The sequence below is a fragment of the Scyliorhinus canicula genome, chromosome 3 (genome assembly GCF_902713615.1).
Source record: "Scyliorhinus canicula chromosome 3, sScyCan1.1, whole genome shotgun sequence".
NCBI classification, from domain to species: domain Eukaryota; kingdom Metazoa; phylum Chordata; class Chondrichthyes; order Carcharhiniformes; family Scyliorhinidae; genus Scyliorhinus; species Scyliorhinus canicula.
Genome location: NC_052148.1, coordinates 253,239,170 through 253,258,698, shown reverse-complemented (window position 1 = coordinate 253,258,698; position 19,529 = coordinate 253,239,170). Strand labels below are relative to the sequence as shown.

General features: G+C 46.4%; 1 protein-coding gene across 2 annotated transcripts in view; it reads left to right on the top strand.

The window, feature by feature from the left end:
• Positions 1-19,529, top strand: part of LOC119963440 (serine/threonine-protein kinase 32B-like) — a 411,699-nt gene that overhangs the window by 195,834 nt on the left and 196,336 nt on the right. For both annotated transcript variants that reach the window (XM_038792576.1, XM_038792577.1), the window contains one exon: positions 469-620. In XM_038792576.1, coding sequence (XP_038648504.1) covers positions 469-620 — 152 coding nt within the window. The remainder of the gene's footprint in view (positions 1-468; positions 621-19,529) is intronic.

Genomic DNA, 19,529 nt, shown 5'->3' with positions numbered 1-19,529 from the left:
TGTTTATCAGTGGCCTGCCTGAAAACCGTGGAAATAAGCAACTGGACTACTTAAGGCCGGCCAAAACCGATTCAATCAGAGGCTGACTGCCAGTTACAAGATAAATTGGAGGCAGTGGGAATTTTAAAAAAATACTCGTTTGTGGGATGTGGCGTATCAGAAAGGGGAGAAGAGTCTTGGCCAAGTAGAGACCTGGACATTTCTTATGGGGCCTCAATAGGTGATGGTCAGTGTGTGTGAGAATTGTATCCAAACCCACATGTCTGGTCCCAATCTCTTACGTGGAATTGTGTAGAATCATGAGTGAAACTGATTTTCTGGTGCAACACACGTAATAAATTTTACAGTGAGTACATACAAGACTTGGCAGCTAAGTTCCTCTTCGAAATAAATACAAATGCTGTTGAAACTGCTTGACTTCTTTATGAAATGTTAATTTATTCAATTAATTTCCTGTCCATTGACCAGGTATGCATTGTCCAGAAGAGAGACACAAAGAAAATGTATGCTATGAAGTACATGAACAAACAAAAATGCATTGAGCGTGATGAAGTGCGCAATGTTTTCCGAGAACTGCAGATAATGCAACGACTGGAACACCCTTTCCTTGTGAATCTCTGGTAAGTAACTTCTTGTAATAATTAAATGAGCTTGTAGAATGTGGAGATGGCAAAGCATGAAACTTTTAGACAAATTATAATATTCCATACACTGCAAGTACTTTTTAATGTTAATTATATTTAATATAATATATAAATTATATTTAATCACTTGAATGCAAAAGTATTTGCATATTAGCTTGTTATAAATAAAGGCCTCCAGACTTGAGTATGGAGAATACAATTTTGAAGTTTGTAGATTATGCAAAACTTGGCAACGCAGTAAATAGTGAGCTATTTAGCTGTAGACCGAAGAGAAGCATCGATAGACCAGTGAAATGAGCAGACACTTAACGACAGCAAGTTAATGTAGGTGAGGTTTTAATTCCCTCTATGGTCTGACCCTCCCTATCTTTGTAATCTCCTCTAGCCCCACAACCCTCTGAGATATCTGCACTCCTTTAAGTCTGGCCTCTTGTACACCCCCTGGCCTAGTTGAATTGTCCACTATTAGAGGCTGTGCCTTCTGTTGCCTAGGGCCTAGAATTCTATTTCTATATCTCTCAGCCTCTCAACCTCCCTTTCCTCCTTTGAGGCACTCCTCAAAACCTATCTCTTCAACCAAGCTTTCAGTCAACTGACCAACCGGGTGAATTTAATGCGCTCTCCAAAGACCTTCTTCCCTCTAATTGAGAAGTGATAAAGGTGCAGTAATGTCTAGCCGGAGCATTTATGGTGATGTGAATGCAGTTAATGGCTGTAATTGATGTAAAAGCCTCCGGCTCTATCTAGTTGACTTTAGATATCCTGTGTGAAGGAGCTGTATTTCCTTTTGGAACATTGCATCTAAGATCTTTGTGTAGCGGTGTGCAGCAGACTATGTGATATCATTAAGATTTCCACAGCTTGCCTAGGAGGAGCCAATTGTGAAAAGGTTCAGTGCAACAGTCACCTACAATTTGACAGGCCTCCAACACAATTGGATGAGATCTCCAATTCAAGCATGTCACAGAGTGATGTGATTGTGGCTCTTCATAACCTGAGTATCCTCCTGCACTGAGTCTCCACAATTCCAGGTGGTTGAATCTCTGCCTGTGGACTCGAGGGGTTGCAGAAGACCGCCTGTGCCTCCACTGAGGGTCTCTGAGTACCTCCTGACCCTTGGGACCTGCACTGCCCATTTTCTGCAACATCCTGAGCCTCCTTCTCTGTCTTTCTTCCTCTTACCCTCTTCCTCCTCCTCACTGGAGATTGTGTCTCCCATAGGGACCACAATGCCCAACTGTCTCAGAGAATTTATAGCCCTGGAGGATAATCAGGCTACAAAAAAAAACACTCAGTGGAGGACTCCACAGCAGAAAAATGGCCTCCAACTCAAGTAATCTGCTCATTCAAATGAGCACTCCCCATAGTCACTAATGTGTTCACTGCAAACTAAGACTCTGTTCTCAGCTGTAGCTTTTAAACCCACCCAAGCAAGCTGTACCATTAAAAACAGATTCACTATGTGGCTTGATTCTCACCTTGAAAGCATATTATCGCTCGCAGAGCATATTACGACTCAAATAGGTCCATAATGACCTCAATGACATGTTTAATTAACATTTAAATAACATAAACAGGTTTCCGACTTTTAACCTTGCCCACATGTGTTATCACAAACCGACGGGATAATGTCGGAAACGGCGTCTGATGCCATCATGCCCGATGTTACGTTTGGACCTGCGGAAATCGCTCCCGATCTGGGGGTGTATTATTTAGCCCAATGTCTCTTTATGCAGCTCAGTGTCATTCTTTATGTTAAAATGCTCCTGCCAATCGCCTTGAGGCGATTGCATTATGTTAAAGGTGATGTTTAAATATAAGTTGTTATTGCGGGAGTGTGAATTCATGTGCACTTTGGGCCGAACAGTGTGGAGATGCAGTGTAAATTGAAGACTGGTGGTATCAGATTTCTTAGGAACTCTGAAAATACACTTGTACATGTGCTTGAAGAGAACTTGGGCGGGATTCTCTGACCCCCCGCTGGGTCGGAGAATCGCTGCGGGGGCGGCGTGAATCCCGCCCCGCCGGCTGCTGAATTCTCCGGTGCCGGGGATTTGGCGGGGGCGGGAATCGTGCCGCACCGGTCGGCGGCCGCTGGCAGTGCCCCAACCGGCTATTCTCCGGCCAGCAATGTGCTGAGTAGCCGCCCGTTTTCAGCCAGTCCAGCCGGCGTATATTACACCAGGTATTTGCCGGCGGGGCCTGGCTGCGCGGGCAGCCACCGGGGTCCTCGGGGGGGCGCAGGGGGATCTGGCCCCGGGAGGTGCCCCCACGGTGGCCTGGCCCGCGATCGGGACCCACAGATCCGCGGCCGGGCCTGTGCCATGGGGGCACTCTATTCTTCTGTGTCGGCCGCAGTGGTCCTCCACGATGGCCGATGCAGAGATGAACACCCCCTGCTGGCGCTCCCATTCATGCGCCAACTCGTACTGGCCAGCGGAGGTCCTTCGGCGCCGGTTGGCGTGGCGCAAACCACCCTGGCGCCGGCCTAGCCCCTGAATGTGCGGAGGATTTCGCACCTTTGGGGCGCCCCGACGCCAATCCTTCGTGCCGGAGTTGCCAGCCGATTCCCGCAGAATCCCGCCCCTTATTTGCAAGTTTATGGGGAAAAAGCTGAGGTGTGGCACTGAATTGGGCAGCTCTTTCAAATAGACCATGTCTTCTGCTTTCTATATTTCTATGTTTTATTCAATTATTTCTTGATGCGTGGAGCTGAAAAATGCCTCTGGTGCAATCATTTGCTCTGTACAAAATGCAAGTAAGTCACTGTCAAAAATGACAGTGTAATATTGTGTGTCTTTTTTCACAAATCTAAAATTCCTTCAGGAATGCCAGCAAATGAATCAATAAAAAACAAACTGGAAATATAACAATGAGAGCAAGTGTAATAGGAGAGAAGAAGGTAAAACAAAGAAACGCTGAGCAGAGTGCTCATTGAGGTGTTACTTTAGAATTCGGTGTGAGGAATCTTTTGGATTTAGGCGATAGCAGCACAATTACTAAAGTTATTTCTGCCATGGCATGATCTTTCTTTCATACTAGCTAGTGTTCACTGCAAAGTGCTTGATTTAAACTATTTATTTTTCAAATGTTTCATATCCTTGCTTTAGCCTGCATTCAAAGCATGAGGCAGTCTTCAAATTTGTGACTTAAAACGACAAACGTAAATCATTCATGCTTCAATCTCATGGTTTGCTGCTTCTTTTGATTAGATTACTGTCATGAAAGTGCATGTAATGAAGCGGCATGTACATGGTGGAATGTACATATAGAGCTAGTATTCCCCTGGGGCTGTGGGGGTGAGGAAGCGGCGGGTGGTGGGGTTCCACGATCTGCCACCATTGCTTTCGCAGGTTGAAGCTGTTACCTTTGTGGGGGTTACTTACAGTATAGACAAAGGACAACCAGCAAACCAGTAGCCAGAGCTTCTTACAGTGGTGTCGCTTGCTTACAGTCCATGGATGGAAGAGAGGGAAATCTCTCAAGTGCCCCTGGTGATGTCACCACCTACCTCGTGAAGTACTATACAAAACGTTGGTTACAAAACATAACATCACTCCCCCTTCACTCATGTAGTCGACAACCAAACATAAACTTACATTTTTACTCATGGTGAACAGTGATGATTTAACCAAATATTATTGTTATACATTTATATATAAAGTAAAGTGATATATGTAACCACCAGTACACCTCTTAGTTTTGATGTCTTAGGTGGATGCCAGTTCCCTTGGGCAGAGTCCATTGTGCAGGGCTGTTTGTTTTCACGCTTCAGTAGCCTGTTCCACCCAGGGCTCAGGCACCTCATCTGGCAAAGATGGTCCTTCCTCAGCCTCCATAGCCACTGCTGGCTCGACTGTTGCAGAATTTGCCCTTGACACAGTCGGAGTCACAGGTCCCGGGATTTCACAACCTTGAATGTTCAGTGTTGGCCTTTTGGTTGCTGACTCTGCAAAAGCTCGCTTCGAAGCGAGGGTTGATTCTCTCGTCAACGGTTTGCACCATATAAGAAATAGCACTGTGGCAGGTACCAACTTCTCATCTGAGGAGTCGTTTCTTGTCAAAACCCGTTTCCGCTGCTCAAAACCTTATGGTTTTGATTTCTGTTCACGATGAATATCTTGGCTTTGCTTTTGTCACTCTACTACAGTCAAAGCGTCAGGTGGTAAGAGCAAATCGAACAAGGTTCTCAGCTTCCTTTTTGGAAACAATATTGCCGGCGAATTTTGAATTGTCGCATTGGCAGGGTTGCTACAGGAAATGAGACACCTGTTCACTCTTTTGGACAATGGCCTTTCGTCCTTGGAGGCTTTGATGGTATTCTTCAATGACTGTACCAACCTCTCCGCCAATCCATTTGTAGAAAGATGATACAGTGCAGTTTTTATGTGTTGTTCGCCATTGTTCTGAAGGTAGTCCACCAGGTCTTTTGACGTGAGCTGAGTTCAGTTATCAATGGCAAGTTGTTCCAGTTTGCCAAACTGGGCAAATAATGCTTTCCAGTGTCTTTTCCGTAGTTGTTGACTCCATTGTCATGATTTCGGGCCATTTGGAATGTGCATCCACAAGAAACGTATATCCTTCGATTGGCCATGTGAAATCAATATATGCTCTTAATCATGGTTGCTTTGACTAATCCCAAGGGGGAAGTGGTTTCAGAGGTGGAGTATTTTGTATTCTAGCACTGAACTGACGTTGAACTACACTTCCTTCATTCTGTGAGTCTAGTCCCGGCCACCAGAAATAACTCCTTGTGAGCTCTTTCATATGTACTACTCCTGGATGTCCTTCACGGAGTTGATTCAGCATGTGGCTCCTCAAGCATGGAGGAATAATGACTTGAATCCTCCATATAACTATTCCGATTTGTACCTTTATTCAAGTTCCCTTGTTCGGTGTGGCTTGAATTCCGGATTCCTCCTCTGTTTATTCAGTGGTTTACCTTTCAAGGTCACGTCCATGTCCTTTTCCATCATCAATCTGACCTTGTGTATGTTTGCATTTGCATGCTGTTACGATCTTCTGTATTTAATCTCGTAATTATGCGCCAATATGATGAGGGACCATCTCCGCAACTAGAGGCCCTATTCCTTTGTATGGAAGAAAAATTGTTGTCAAAGGCCTGTGATCTGTTCACAAGGTAAAATGTCTCTCCTACAAATAATGATGAAATCATCTGACCCCAAATATTATACTCAAGGCTTTGTTTTTCAAGTGAACAAAGTTTTGTTCTGTGCTTGCCAACACTTGTCAAATCGAAAGCTATTGGTCGTTCATCCCTGTTTAGCATTATATGTGAGACAGCTACACCTGCCCAGTAGGGGGATGCATCACCTGCGAGCTGTCATTTCAGCTTGGGGTCGAAATGAACTAAGACTTTTAATTTCATCAGCACATCTTTGACTTCCATATATGCCTCTTTGCAGTCTTTTGTCCAAGCCCATTGTTGGTTCACATATAATAATGTCTGAAGTTGTTTTAATAATTGAGATTTGGATTACATTTTCCATAGTAATTGATGAGTCCCCAAAATAGCTCAGTTGCGATACATTCTGCGGTGTGACTAATGTAGAAATTTCAGATATATTGTATTGTAAATATTTACTGAAGTAAGGGTTAAAAGAATGTTTGACTGCTGCAGTCACGTTTTTTAAATAATCTTAGTTTGAAAAAAAACCAAAACTTTTAGGGGCCTGATGTGCAATTAACTATGGTAAAAAGTTTGAGTTAATGCAGTTTTGTTTTGATTAAGGCAATTTTCTGGGGAGTCAACAGTTTTGAGCTTGGTGAAATTATGTCATTACTGGGCGGAGATAAGGCATCAAGCTTTTGAGAAAGCATTCTTTTCCAGTTCACTTTCTGGCTGAATCTGAGACCAAGTAAGGCAGTTTGTTCTCACTGTTGTTTAAGTAAAAATAAAGATAGGAAGGAAGTATTCACTGTATTGAGTGTATTCGTTAAGGGGTAGTTGTAAGCTATTTTCGGGCTGATGGTAAAGATTGTAACAGTGTGTCAGTTATAAAGTTTTGTTTTAAAATACCATGGCTGGGATTCTCCCCTACCCGGTGGGGCGGGGGGGGTCCCGGTGTGTTGGAGTGGCGTGAACCACTCCGGCGTCGGGCCGCCCCAAAGGTGCAGAATTCCCCACACATTTAGGGGCCAAGCCCTCACATTGAGGGGCTAGGCCCACACCAGAGTGGTTCCCACTCCGCCGGCTGGCGCGAACGGCCTTTGGCGCCACGCCAGCTGGGGCCGAAAGGACTTCGCCGGCCGGCGTAAGTCTGCGCATGCGCCGGAGCGTCAGCGGCTGCTGATGTCATACCAGCACATGTGCAGGGGAGGGTGTCTCTTCCGCCCCCGCCATGGTGAAGGCCATGGCAGAGGCGGAAGAAAAAGAGTGCCCCCACGGCGCAGGCCCGCCCGCCGATCGGTGGGCCCCGATCGCGGGCCAGTGCACCGTGGGGGCACCCCCCGGGGTCAGATCGGCCCACGCCCCCCCCCCCCAGGACCCCGGAGCCCGCCCGCGCTGCCAATCCCGCCGGTCAGGGAGGTGGTTTAATCCATGCCGGTGGGAGAGGCCTGTCAGCGGCGGGACTTCGGCCTATCGCGAGCCGGAGAATCGCCGCAGGGGGTCCGCCGACCGGCACGGTGGGCCCGCCGACCGGCACAGCGCGATTCCCGCCCCTGCCGAATCTCGGGGGCGGAGAATTCGGGACATGGCGAGGGCGGGATTGACGCCGACCCCTGGCTTCCGACCCCCCGGGGGGTCGGCGAATCCCGCCCCATATCCTTATTTCTTTGTGCAATAACTCCCAGAGCGAAGTATCCTTTCCTCACAGTCTTATAAAATTTAAATTAAATATTGGGGTTTCGGCCCAGTATCCCAGCCTCTGTTGGGTTCTGGTCTGGGATTGTAATCGTGGTCTCAGCACTTCTAAAATTGCAGTCACCTTCTTAGGTTCCTTGTAGAGCCCTTCTTATCAATTAAATGGCTGAGATAGGTTACTGATGGCTTGAAAAATTTCAATTCCTCTCTTGACGCAAAGATTGTAGGCTGAATTCTCGTTGATGCAGGATTACGACAGCAAAACTGTTAAAGGGCCAGTCCCGGCGCCACGTGGAGCACAATCGATTCCAATGAGAAATGGTGCCAGATTCGCCGGATTCCTAATTGACACTCAGGAGGCTGACAAACTGCAGCCACATTTACACACTTCACTTGCCACGCACACCATCCCAGCTAACCAGATGGCAGCTAGGAGAGCGGTACCAATGTTTACCGATGTGGAACTGGAGACCCTGCTGAGCACCGTGGAGGCGAGGCAGGTGACCCTGTATCCTTGGGGTGGGAAGCGGTTGCCAGCCGCCGCCGTTTGCTGACCTTGACGCAGGTGACAGAGGTCACCTGCGCCGTGGGCAATACCCTTTGGACCAGCCAGCAATACCGAAACTGCAGGAACTCTTCAGGAGGAGAGGGTGAGTAGGCCGCACTGTGTTCCCAGCACCAACCCCTATACCACACACCGGTAAACTCCCCCCACCCCTCCCCCCTCCCCAGGGGAAGGCTGCTCATAATTGTTGTGAGAGGGAGGAGGCTGGAGGGGGACCAGTGGACTTACAGCCCCTCACTGCAGCGGAACAGAGGGCGCTAGACATGGTCGGTGGGCCTGGAGAAAGGGCATTCGCCGAGGCCAAGGTGGGCATTGGGCGAGGAAATGAGATGCTACTGAGTCGCGGTTCCCCATGACATGTCTATCACCCCCCCACCACTACCATCAGCACCACCCCTCCACCAACCGCACATATCTCTTCACGCTTCAGTGGCCTAAGCGGTGACCATTGGCCACATCAAAGAGATGAAGGTGCACTAAGTGCATTCCAATAATTCAAGTGTGCGATTTCACTGCACTTAGAGGTATGTGCAATGTTTACAAACATTGGGTTTTCACCACTTAGGTCACTGAAGCAGGAACGGATATAATAATAATCGCTTATTGTCACAAGTAGGCTTCAAATGAAGTTACTGTGAAAAGCCCCTAGTCACCACATTCCTCCCCCTGTTTGGGGAGGCTGGTACAGGAATTCAACCTGCGCTGCTGGCATAGTTCTGTATTACAAGCCAGCTATTTAGCCCACTGTGAAGGGATCAAGGCAGCAGATTGTTTTTACAAGCTGACAATCACAAACCACTACTGGAAAGCCATGAATGGATTGCAGACAGTGGATCTGTGGAAACAAGAAGAAGGCACAGCTGTTCTCCTTTGAGGAATGGACACCTGGAGCTGCAAGGTAAGTATTACAGCTATAATGTTTCCCACAGCTCCCACAGCTCCTCTTCTCTAGCTTCCAGTCTGCGCGCCCCTTTTCTGGGGGTGGGGGGAAATGGGTCTGTGTCGGCAGTGTCTGTGTGGGGGGAGGGTGGTCTGTGGAGGGGCTTCCTTTAGGTTGGGGGTCCCTGTGAGGAGTCCCCATTTACATGGGTCCCTGTGGGGTATCCCCCTATTACAGGAGGCCCTAGGGGGTCCCCCAATACAGGCATCCCTGTGGGGTTTCCTCTATCACAGGGATCTCTGTGGGGGACTCCCCCTATCACAGGGGTCCCTATGGGAGGTCCCCTTATCACAGGAGTTTCTGTGGGAAATCCCCCTCTTACAGGGGACCCTGTAGGGAGGGGGTCTCCCGATATCAGGACTCCCTGCGGGGGGTTCTCTGTATCACAGCGGTCTCCTGTTCCAATGTCTTACTGTTCTAACATCCCACATGGGCACACCTATGGCATGCTTTCACGTTGAGAGATCTTCTTTTCTCAGAATTCATCTTGTTTATGTTGGCGCCAGCTCCAATTTTGAAAGGTTCTTTAGCTGTTGATTGAGTGTTAGAGTGCTTTCCATCAGCAAATGTCTCTGGATTGTCTCATTTCTCAAACCGCACACAAATCTGTCTCACAGCGTGTCCTCAAGGATCAATCCAAACTCATAATTCTTGGCTAGTCTCTGTAGTACAACTCCAAATTGTGAAATATGTTCAACCTCTTCTTGACTACATTTATGAAATGTGAGTCTCTTTGCCGTGTTAAATGAGAATTGCTAAGGGTTTTAGTCAATTCCTCATCTGTTATTGGACCAGGCTTTGGAGGATGGACAAGATTTTATAATAGGATGAAAGTTTTTTAATTCTAGTACACTTACGAAAGTTGCTCCTTTAATTTCATCCGCTATCCAGTTTGCAGCTATGATTCTGCATTCTCATCGAATGATTCCGTAGCATCATCTTTTCCCGCTATCACAGTCATCAGTTCTCAAGTTGTCGTACTTACTTTAACTTTTCCACCCCTCTGATTTCTTTCTCTTCCACTTTAATTTGTATTATTTCTTCTGTTGTTTTGCTAGAAAATGCATTTCTTTGGTTGGACTTAGACAAGCTTTGACAAAGGGTCACCTGGACTCGAAACGTTAGCTCTTTTCTCTCCCTACAGATGCTGCCAGACCTGCTGAGATTTTCCAGCATTTTCTCTTTGGCTTGGCAGCTATTTGTTCCTTGGAGTGTTCTGCATGGCAATGTCTCTACCAAGGAGGGTCCACTTGCCAATCGATCAGCACTCTCTTCTGGTGCAGTGTAAATTGTTGTTCCCTTTGAGATTTGGCAAACTTGGGTCTGTCCTGATGAGAGCTTTGACATCATGGCTGGGAATCCTTGATCCGGGTTGGCCCTTGTACCACTGCCAGTGCGAACGGAGAATTTGGCGCTCAGACAAAATGCCATAACTGGACCAGAGAACCCCATCAGGGTGAACAGACGGAGTATTCCGGCCTATGTCTCTTTTCCAGCAATACTCATGTTCTGCACGACCAAGAGACTAAATTTATACATGCAACGATAAATTGGAGACAGAGCTGAAGATAATTCCAGGTAAATATGGCAAATGTTGTATCTGCACTTTGAAATATTTTCTCTCAGTGAGAAGCTACCTCAAAATAATCATAACTACAATTGAAAGTTTGATGCATGGATCAAATGTTCTGTAATGATACCCGTTACCAATTGGTTTTCTCATACCCATGGCCAGGCTGCAGTTTCCCTCAGTTAATTGAGTTCATTATGAACTGGGTCTGGTATCTTAGTGCTCCATTGGGCATACAGCCCAGCTCTATTAATCTTCAATTAAAGTAAATCACTTATTAGATAATACTTGGGATGTTCATCATGTTCTCCCGTTTAATCAGAGAACAGAAAGGTCACACCATTAGACCATTGGACACAGATTAAAATAATTCTTTATGACTGAGATGACATATTGAACCAATAAGGTACACAATGAAAGTGATACATGATGGGAAAATGCCAGGCACAAAAAGACTTGCTGGTCCACACATCATGGTGGCGGGAGCACAATAACCCTAGAGGGCACTGGTATATTGTAATAAACAAAACAGCAGAACAATTGTATAATGGATCAATTCATGAGCAGTTAGTACACGTTTATCAAAATGCATATTTCTGGTCAGATTGGGACAGATCATAACTCAGCGAATGGTTCAGGTAATAAAGCCATGAAGGGTTTATGTCTCCTCCCCAAAAGATGTGGCAGTGATTCTAAGTGATGAGCCTGACTTCCATGTGATGTCCCGCATTGCTGACAAGTGATTGGATGGTCTTTGCCTGCCCACCAACTTCTATCTGAGTGGTGGAAAATGGGTTTCAGGAGGGTCACGCAGGAAGTGGGAGGGGGGCAACAGGTGGAGTGTGGGGCAGGAGAGGAGTGCACCTTTCCTTGTGTAACCCAAAGGAGATTTGTATTTACACGAAGGGACTTCCTTGTCTGCATATCTTCTTGTGCCAAGAGGAAAGGTTCCTGCGGTTCTCCGCGCAGGCCTCGGCAAATGTCATTGGACTCCATGATGCCAAAGGATGTCAATTGGTGCTGTGTGTTCTTGTTGTCTTTTTGGTTTCCAAATGTTGATAATAATCATATTTGAAGCTTGGAAAGATCGGAACTCTTTATCTGTAATTTTCCATGTTGTATAGTACAGAAGGAGGACCAGTTTGAACTGGTTCTGTGACACGTCACATCACTCTCTAATTGCGGCTGTGAAACGTGGACCCCTGGAACACTTACGTATAGCAATTAGTCCCTAACAATTAGAAAATATTTCTAAGTAACACAACCGTATATGAAAATTAGTATTTAACAAAAAGACTCCAGCCTCAATCTCGTGGGCATCTTTTCCATCACTCAGAATAGCGACATTAAAGTAGGAAATCATTAGGAACAGAACAGGAAACAGGACCACTCCATTATAGCTGCTCACCCAGATTGTTCATGACAACTGGGAGAGTTAAAATCTCTCCCCACCTCAACAATGGTTTATGATGATGTTTCCTATGAAATGATTGATCAGAGGCTCCTGTACCACAGCTCATGAAGATGAGGCCAAGTCAGCGATCAAAGAAAAAGTGGGAAATTTTAACCTGCCAAGGTAGTTGTGACAGGCAGCAGGTTAAGCCCCCAGAAACTGTTGGCATGCCAAGAAACTGGCAAGGTCACAACAATTTCCTCCTTAATCCAAACATGTTTTTCAGCGTGTGAGACAGGTGGCACTGAGACTTAAATATATTCAGTGGTCAGAACCTACAATTTTAATGGAGAATTTCTACTTCAGGAACACAGATTTCCCGACATCCTTGACCTCACCAACTAAAACAAGGTGAGAGGGCAGTGGGATGACAGGCTGAGCAATCGATAGACAAGAAAGGTTTAAATACTGAGATGCGACAACTGCTTCCTTGCCGAAGTGCAAATCCTTTCTCCACAGGGTTTGTTCTGATGGCGCACACTAATTGGTTGCTGAAACGTCCAGGTTGCCGACATTCTCCCATGCTGCAAGAGAGTACAAAAATTAAAATTCAGCCCCAGTGAGGGGGTTGGGGGAATGTCCGTTCTTTGATACAAACCCACAGCTGACTGATGAGATCTGATCAATTTAGTCATGTCTTATTCCATGGTGGCGTTGCTAATACTAAATTCAATGAGTAACAGACCTTTTTTTTATACATCAGGAGCAGAATAGCCTGCCTTCTTTCGAGCCCACCTGATGGCATTTCATTGATTCCAGTGGAATAAAATCAGTGGGTTGTGCAAACGATTAGTGATCTGCCCTGTCCTGGTAGTAAATCTCCTCTTGGTCTCCAAAAGGACTTCAGGATCTCCCACTAATGGGTCCCAGAGTCACAAATGCAGTGTTGACTATGCTGATGACCTGGCAACAACACAATGGCACAATGGTTAACACTGCTGCCTCACAGCGCCAGAGACTCAGGATCAATTCCCAGGCTCGGGTGGCTGTCTGTGTGGAGTTTGCATGTTCTCCCCGTGTTTATGTGGGTTTCTCCGGGTGCTCCGGTTTCCTCCCACAGCTCAAAGGTGTGCAAGTTAGGTGGATTTGTCATGCTAAATTGCCACTCTGTGTCCAAACGTTACATGGGGGTTATGGGGATGGGGAGTGGAGTGGGTCTAGGTGGGGTGCTCCTATCATAATAATCTTTATTATTGTCACAAGTAAGCTTACATTAACACCGCAATGAAGTTACTGTGAAAGACCCCGAGTTGCCAAACTCAGGCGCCTGTTCGGGTACACTGAGGGAGAATGTCCAATTTGTCTAACAAGCTCATCTTTCGTGAATTGTGGTCGGAACCGGAGCACCCGGAGGAAACCCACGCAGACACAGGGAGAACGTGTAGACTCCGCACAGTGACCCAAGCGAGAATCAAACCAGGGACCCTGGCGCTGTGCACAACAGTGCTAACCACTGTGTTGCTGTGCCATCTCTTTTGGAGGGTCAGTGTAGACTCAATGGCTGAAGAGCATTCTTCTACACAGTAAGGATTCTATGAATTCAAAATTACAATTTCCAGAAAAGATTTGCCTTTACATAGTTCTCACCTTAGGAGGTCAGATGGAACAAAAATACACAGTTGCAAGCGCCAATAAATTCCGCAGGCTGCTCCCACCCTATCGCTTAGATTTTGTGGATGCTCCTTTCCTGCATGTCATCAATTATCCATTGGCAATTGTTACAGCAGCTGGACAGGAGAAGCCCCAAGAGCATTTCCAGTGAAAACCTTTAACAATATAGAAAGATAGAAGAGGGGCTGTCAAAGATAGTGCACTTGTTGCTGAAGGCAAGGTGGTCTAGGATAAATACTTAAAGACAGCTGTTGGTTTTTCTTCACAAGCAGCCTGAAGCTCTAGCACAGCATGAGTAAGATGCAGAGACAAGTGCCCACAAGAATATGGTTGCATGAACTCCTCACGTACAGCCGGCTGGCATACAGAGCAAGGAAGTGAACTTTTTCCTATAGGTTATCAATACTTCCTTAAGAGGATGTGTTAGACAGTGAAGCAGACTGTATACAAAATAACTGGCACATTTTCCAAGAAGTGCATGATGTTTGATAGACCTAATGATCAGTCTTGCATATAGTATGCAAAACATTGTTATTGATTGCACCTTTGGTGCCAGAGAGAAAAATTACACTTTTAGTGATTTGTAGTTATCACCCCTGACACCATTGACTTGACTGCCCACACCTCCCCCCATCACCCCCCCACAACCCGACTACCCATCCCCCTGACCTAACTACCCACCCCCAACCTGATTGCACATCCCCTTGACCCAACTCTCCACCCCCCCAACCTGACCCAATACACATCCCCCTGACCCAACTACCCAATACCTGACTCAATACATATCCCCTAACCCAACTACCCAATACCTGACTCAATACATATCCCCTAACCCAACTACCCAATACCTGACTCAATACATATCCCCTAACCCAACTACCCAATACCTGACTCAATACATATCCCCTAACCCAACTACACCCTGCACCCTGATCGCAGCTCTCCACCCCCAGCCTAACTACCCACCCCCTGACCTAACTACCCGCACCCTGACCCAATACACATCCCCCTGACCCAACCACCCAATACCTGACTCAATACATATCCCCTAACCCACCTACACCCTGCACCCTGAACGCAGCTCTCCACCGCCAGGCTAACTACCCACCCCCCTGACCTAACTACCTGCACCCTGATCCAATACACACCCCCCTAACCCAACTACCGCTCCCTGACCCAACTATCCACCCCTCAACCCATCTACCCATCCCCCTGACCCAACTACCCAATACCTGACCCAATACACATCCCCCTAACCCAACTACACCCTGCACCCTGACCGCAGCTCTCCACCCCCAGCCTAACAACCCATCTCCCTGACCCAACAACCGACCCCCAACCTGATTGCACATCCCCTTGACCCAACTCTCCACCCCCCCAACCTGACCCAATACACATCCCCCTAACCCAACTACCCAATACCTGACTCAATGCATATCCCCTAACCCAACTACCCAATACCTGACTCAATACATATCCCCTGACCCAACTACACCCACCTGACTCAATACATATCCCCTAACCCAACTACCCAATACCTGACTCAATACATATCCCCTAACCCAACTATCCAATACCTGACTCAATACATAGCCCCTAACCCAACTACCCAATACCTGACTCAATACATATCCCCTAACCCAACTATCCAATACCTGACTCAATACATATCCCCTAACCCAACTATCCAATACCTGACTCAATACATATCCCCAACCCAACTACCCAATACCTGACTCAATACATATCCCCTAACCCAACTACCCAATACCTGACTCAATACATATCCCCTAACCCAACTACCCAATACCTGACTCAATACATATCCCCTAACCCAACTACACCCTGCACCCTGACCGCAGCTCTCCACCCCCAGCCTAACTACCCATCCCCCTGACCTAACTACCCGCACCCTGACCCAATACACATCCCCCTAACCCAACTACCTGCACTCTGACCGCAGCTCTCCACCCCCAGCCTAACTACCCATCCCCCTGACCTAACTACCCGCACCCTGATCCAATACACATCCCCCTGACCCAACTACCGCTCCCTGACCCAACTCTCCACCCCTCAACCCATCTACCCACCCCCCTGACCTAACTACCTGCACCCTGATCCAATACACACCCCCCTAACCCAATACCGCTCCCTGACCCAACTCTCCACCCCTCAACCCATCTACCCATCCCCCTGACCTAACTACCTGCACCCTGATCCAATACATACCCCCCTAACCCAACTACCGCTCCCTGACCCAACTCTCCACCCCTCAACCCATCTATCCATCTCCCTAACCTAACCATCTGCTCCCTGACCCAATTCTCCACCCCTCAACCCATCTATCCATCTCCCTAACCTAACCATCTGCTCCCTGACCCAATTCTCCACCCCAAAACCTGGCTATCCACCCCCTTAACCCAACTACTCAGAACCTGACCCAACTCTCCACCCCCAACCTACCTACCCACTCCCATCGCACTCTCACCCCAAACCCCACTGAAAAACGTCAGACCTTTAAAAACTCACCTGAATGCAGCAGCTGATGTAAAAAGGGAGAATATCCTCTCTGTTGTTCCTCTTTGCCATTCCTCTCTGAGGCTGCGCCAACAGTTTTGAAAGTTTCAGTTCGAGGGTGCAAAAAGGTAAACAATAATTACCGCTGGCGGAGGATCTGAGCTGGGTGTCCTCACGTCCCACATTGATCGACCAATGTTTAAATAATTATATAATTCTATTCCAATTACTAATTAGTTCATTAAATTCCTCTCCTTACACCAGCACTTTCTCATTAACTAAATTACTTTCCAAGCACATCGTCCAAGCTTACAATCATTAATTCAGTAACACTGCCCAATTGACTTTCCAAAAATAATACATTTTGTTCTGGACACTAATTACATCTCTTAGACTTCACAGTTTATTTTCTCTGCTTGCTTATTGCTTTTCTTCAAACATTTAAAAAAAATGTCAATTCTAAATGCGTGTTCTTTAAAACCGGGCAACGCATAAAAAATAGACTTCATTGTTTTCCTCCCTCAGCCTGGGGTTAAATTCAAGTGCAAATTGCACCAGCTCTTGATTGTTGACAGCAACCAGCATCGTTTCATTTTGCGACGTCAATAATGTGAGTTGACCTTCGGCTATTTTGCTGGGGGCGTCATTTGGATCTATTTTGTGAGGTTGGGTCATTCTTTCCTCTCAGCCATGTAAAAGAAGAAATCAGGACAAAAACTCCCAGATAAAAACACAGGAACTAGGGTCAGGAGTAGGCCCCTGGAGCCTGCTCCGCCATTCAATACTTGCTTGCCCGTTCCCTGAAGAAATTATTCATATAGAGAGAGGAAAATAAACAGCTGACACATTAACCCAAGTTCCCTAAGGGACAGCAGTCCAGATCAAAATCTTTTTTCAGTTAATTGTATTTTTGTTCCCTGGCAAAAAACATGCCACAAAACCTCATGTATCCGTGGGATGCAAATACGCTAAACAATTTGTGCTGGAGACAACTTGTGGTGGCATAGTGGTTAGCACTGCTGCACTCGGGTTCAATTCCAACCTCGGATGACTGTCTGTGTGGAGCTTGTACATTCTCCCCGTGTCTGCGTGGGTTTCCTCCGGGTGCTCCAGTTTCCTCCCACAGCCCAAAGATGTGCAGGTTAGGTGGATTAGCCGTGCTAAACTGTGCCTTGGGGTGGGGCTGTAGGAAAAGGGTGGGGGAGTTGGACCTATGTGGGGTGGTCTTTCGAAGGGTTGGTTCGGACCCAATGGGCCGAATGGCCTCCTTCTGCACTGGAGGGATTCTATGACTCTATGATTCTATAATGGAAATCAATAAACTCAATGTCCCCAATATTTATGGGGTGTTAGGGAGGGAGCAGTGGGGAAAACTCTCGAGGCCTCAGGATTTTCTAATTAATTTCTTCTTTCATTTCTTGTTGTGCAACCAGTCAGATTAGAAGGCCGTAACCTTGGGATCAGTGCTTGGTGGTTGACAGGGGATGATCAGAGCTGAATAAAATGCTCGAGATCGGTATTGGTTCATGGGAGCGGGAGAACATCAATCACCGCTGTGAGGAGAGGCCATGTTTGGCGGAGTCGGGTCTGAAGGCTTCTGGAGGAGCACTCCTCTTCCTCTTGCCCCATGAGGAGTGCTTTGTAAAAAATACACAATCGACATTCTGCTGCTCGGTTTCCCAAGCCCTGAAAAACCAGACTGCCAGCAGATCAAATTCAAATCACTGTGGGGGATAATGTAAATATGATGATGAAATGTCCTGCCTCACCAAGGTGGGACACATCAACAGCATGCAACCCACCACCATTAAATGGTGAAATATTTGTACCTGGTAAGGTTGGCAATGCATTCTCTAATTTTCAATAGTTAACTCCTTCCCCCATCCTCTCCTGACTGTTGGGGAGGCTCTGAATATCAAACTCCATGAGCTTACCAGATCTCGGGTTGTCCATCTCACACGGGAAAACACATGTAAGCGCAAACTCAACTGTTCTATCCAAAGGGACTTGTTATTCGTTTCTATAGAAGTGTCATATCAAAGAAGGATGAATCAAACAAGAACAAATATCCACTGTTATTTTGCATCTTATCAAAACAGACCTTTTACTTTCTGAAGTGTAATCCCAGTTATTATGCAGGCAAAGTAGGCCGACAATCTATTTGCAGCAGAACCTTGGAAATGATAAATGCGACAAATGGCCATTTAAACATACCATTGCACAGAGTTTTAAATGAGTTGTTGATTTATTAGCATCCATTTTGTATGACTGCCAAATTCTAAATTTACTACCCGCTCCCCCCCCCCCCCCCCCCCCCCCCCCCCCCCCCCCACCCACTTCAAGCCCACCCCGGCCTGCACACCACTATATTCCTGTCATGTTCCATCACTGTCCCACAAGAAATAGGCAGAATCCCCTTGGCATACGATACTTTAGGCTCTGATAGAAGCACCAAGGAGCCTTCCTGCCCAATAGTTTCAAATGTTAAAACAGAAATCCTTTTGTAACTAATGATATGCTGTATGTTATGACTGACAGTGAAGAAATTAATTATCAGCATGGCAAATCATGAAAGCGCAGAAGGAAGGTTGCTGATGCCCAATCCTCCATCGAAAGTGTTTGGTAATTTTAATAAGAGCTACAGTTTCAATTTCCATAGGAGGTTATAGATCCCAGTGGAACTTGTAAGATAATTGAAGAATTTCTTAGAAAAATGAGCTGAGGAATACTGAATGTTTATTCCCCGCATGTGGACGACCCATTTTTTTTCATCCATCCACAGTGTTCATTTTTTAAAAAAAAGATTGAACTGATATCTATCAGATTCTTGAAATGAACCTTAACCATATCCTTCATTACTTTTATGTCTTTTTGTGAGGTAAGTCATATTTGTGTTAATACAGATAAATGAAGGCTGCAGTAAAATTGCAGCTACTGTTCACATTGTCGGACACAGAAGCAATCGGGAGATTGGAGTTATACTACCAGCTGTGCATTGTGTTGTTGGCAATACACGAGGTCAGCTATCTGTCATGTTGCAGGAGTGATGATGTGGAGATGCCGGCGTTGGACTGGGGTGAGCACAGTAAGAAGTCTTACAACACCAGGTTAAAGTCCAACAGGTTTGTTTCAAACACGAGCTTTGGAGCCGTGCTCCGAAAGCTCGTGTTTGAAACAAACCTGTTGGACTTTAACCTGGTGTTGTAAGACTTCTTACTATGTTGCAGGAGAGCACAGGTAGTTCGCATTAACACTAAGAACATGGAACATGTAAATTCATAAAATACTTAGCAAGTCCAACAACATTCTAAATTATGCTCAAGTTATTCTGCACCCAGTGCAAATGCGAGTTAGAGACACTGTTGTAAAGTTAGAGACACTGTTATAAAGTACCCGGCACACA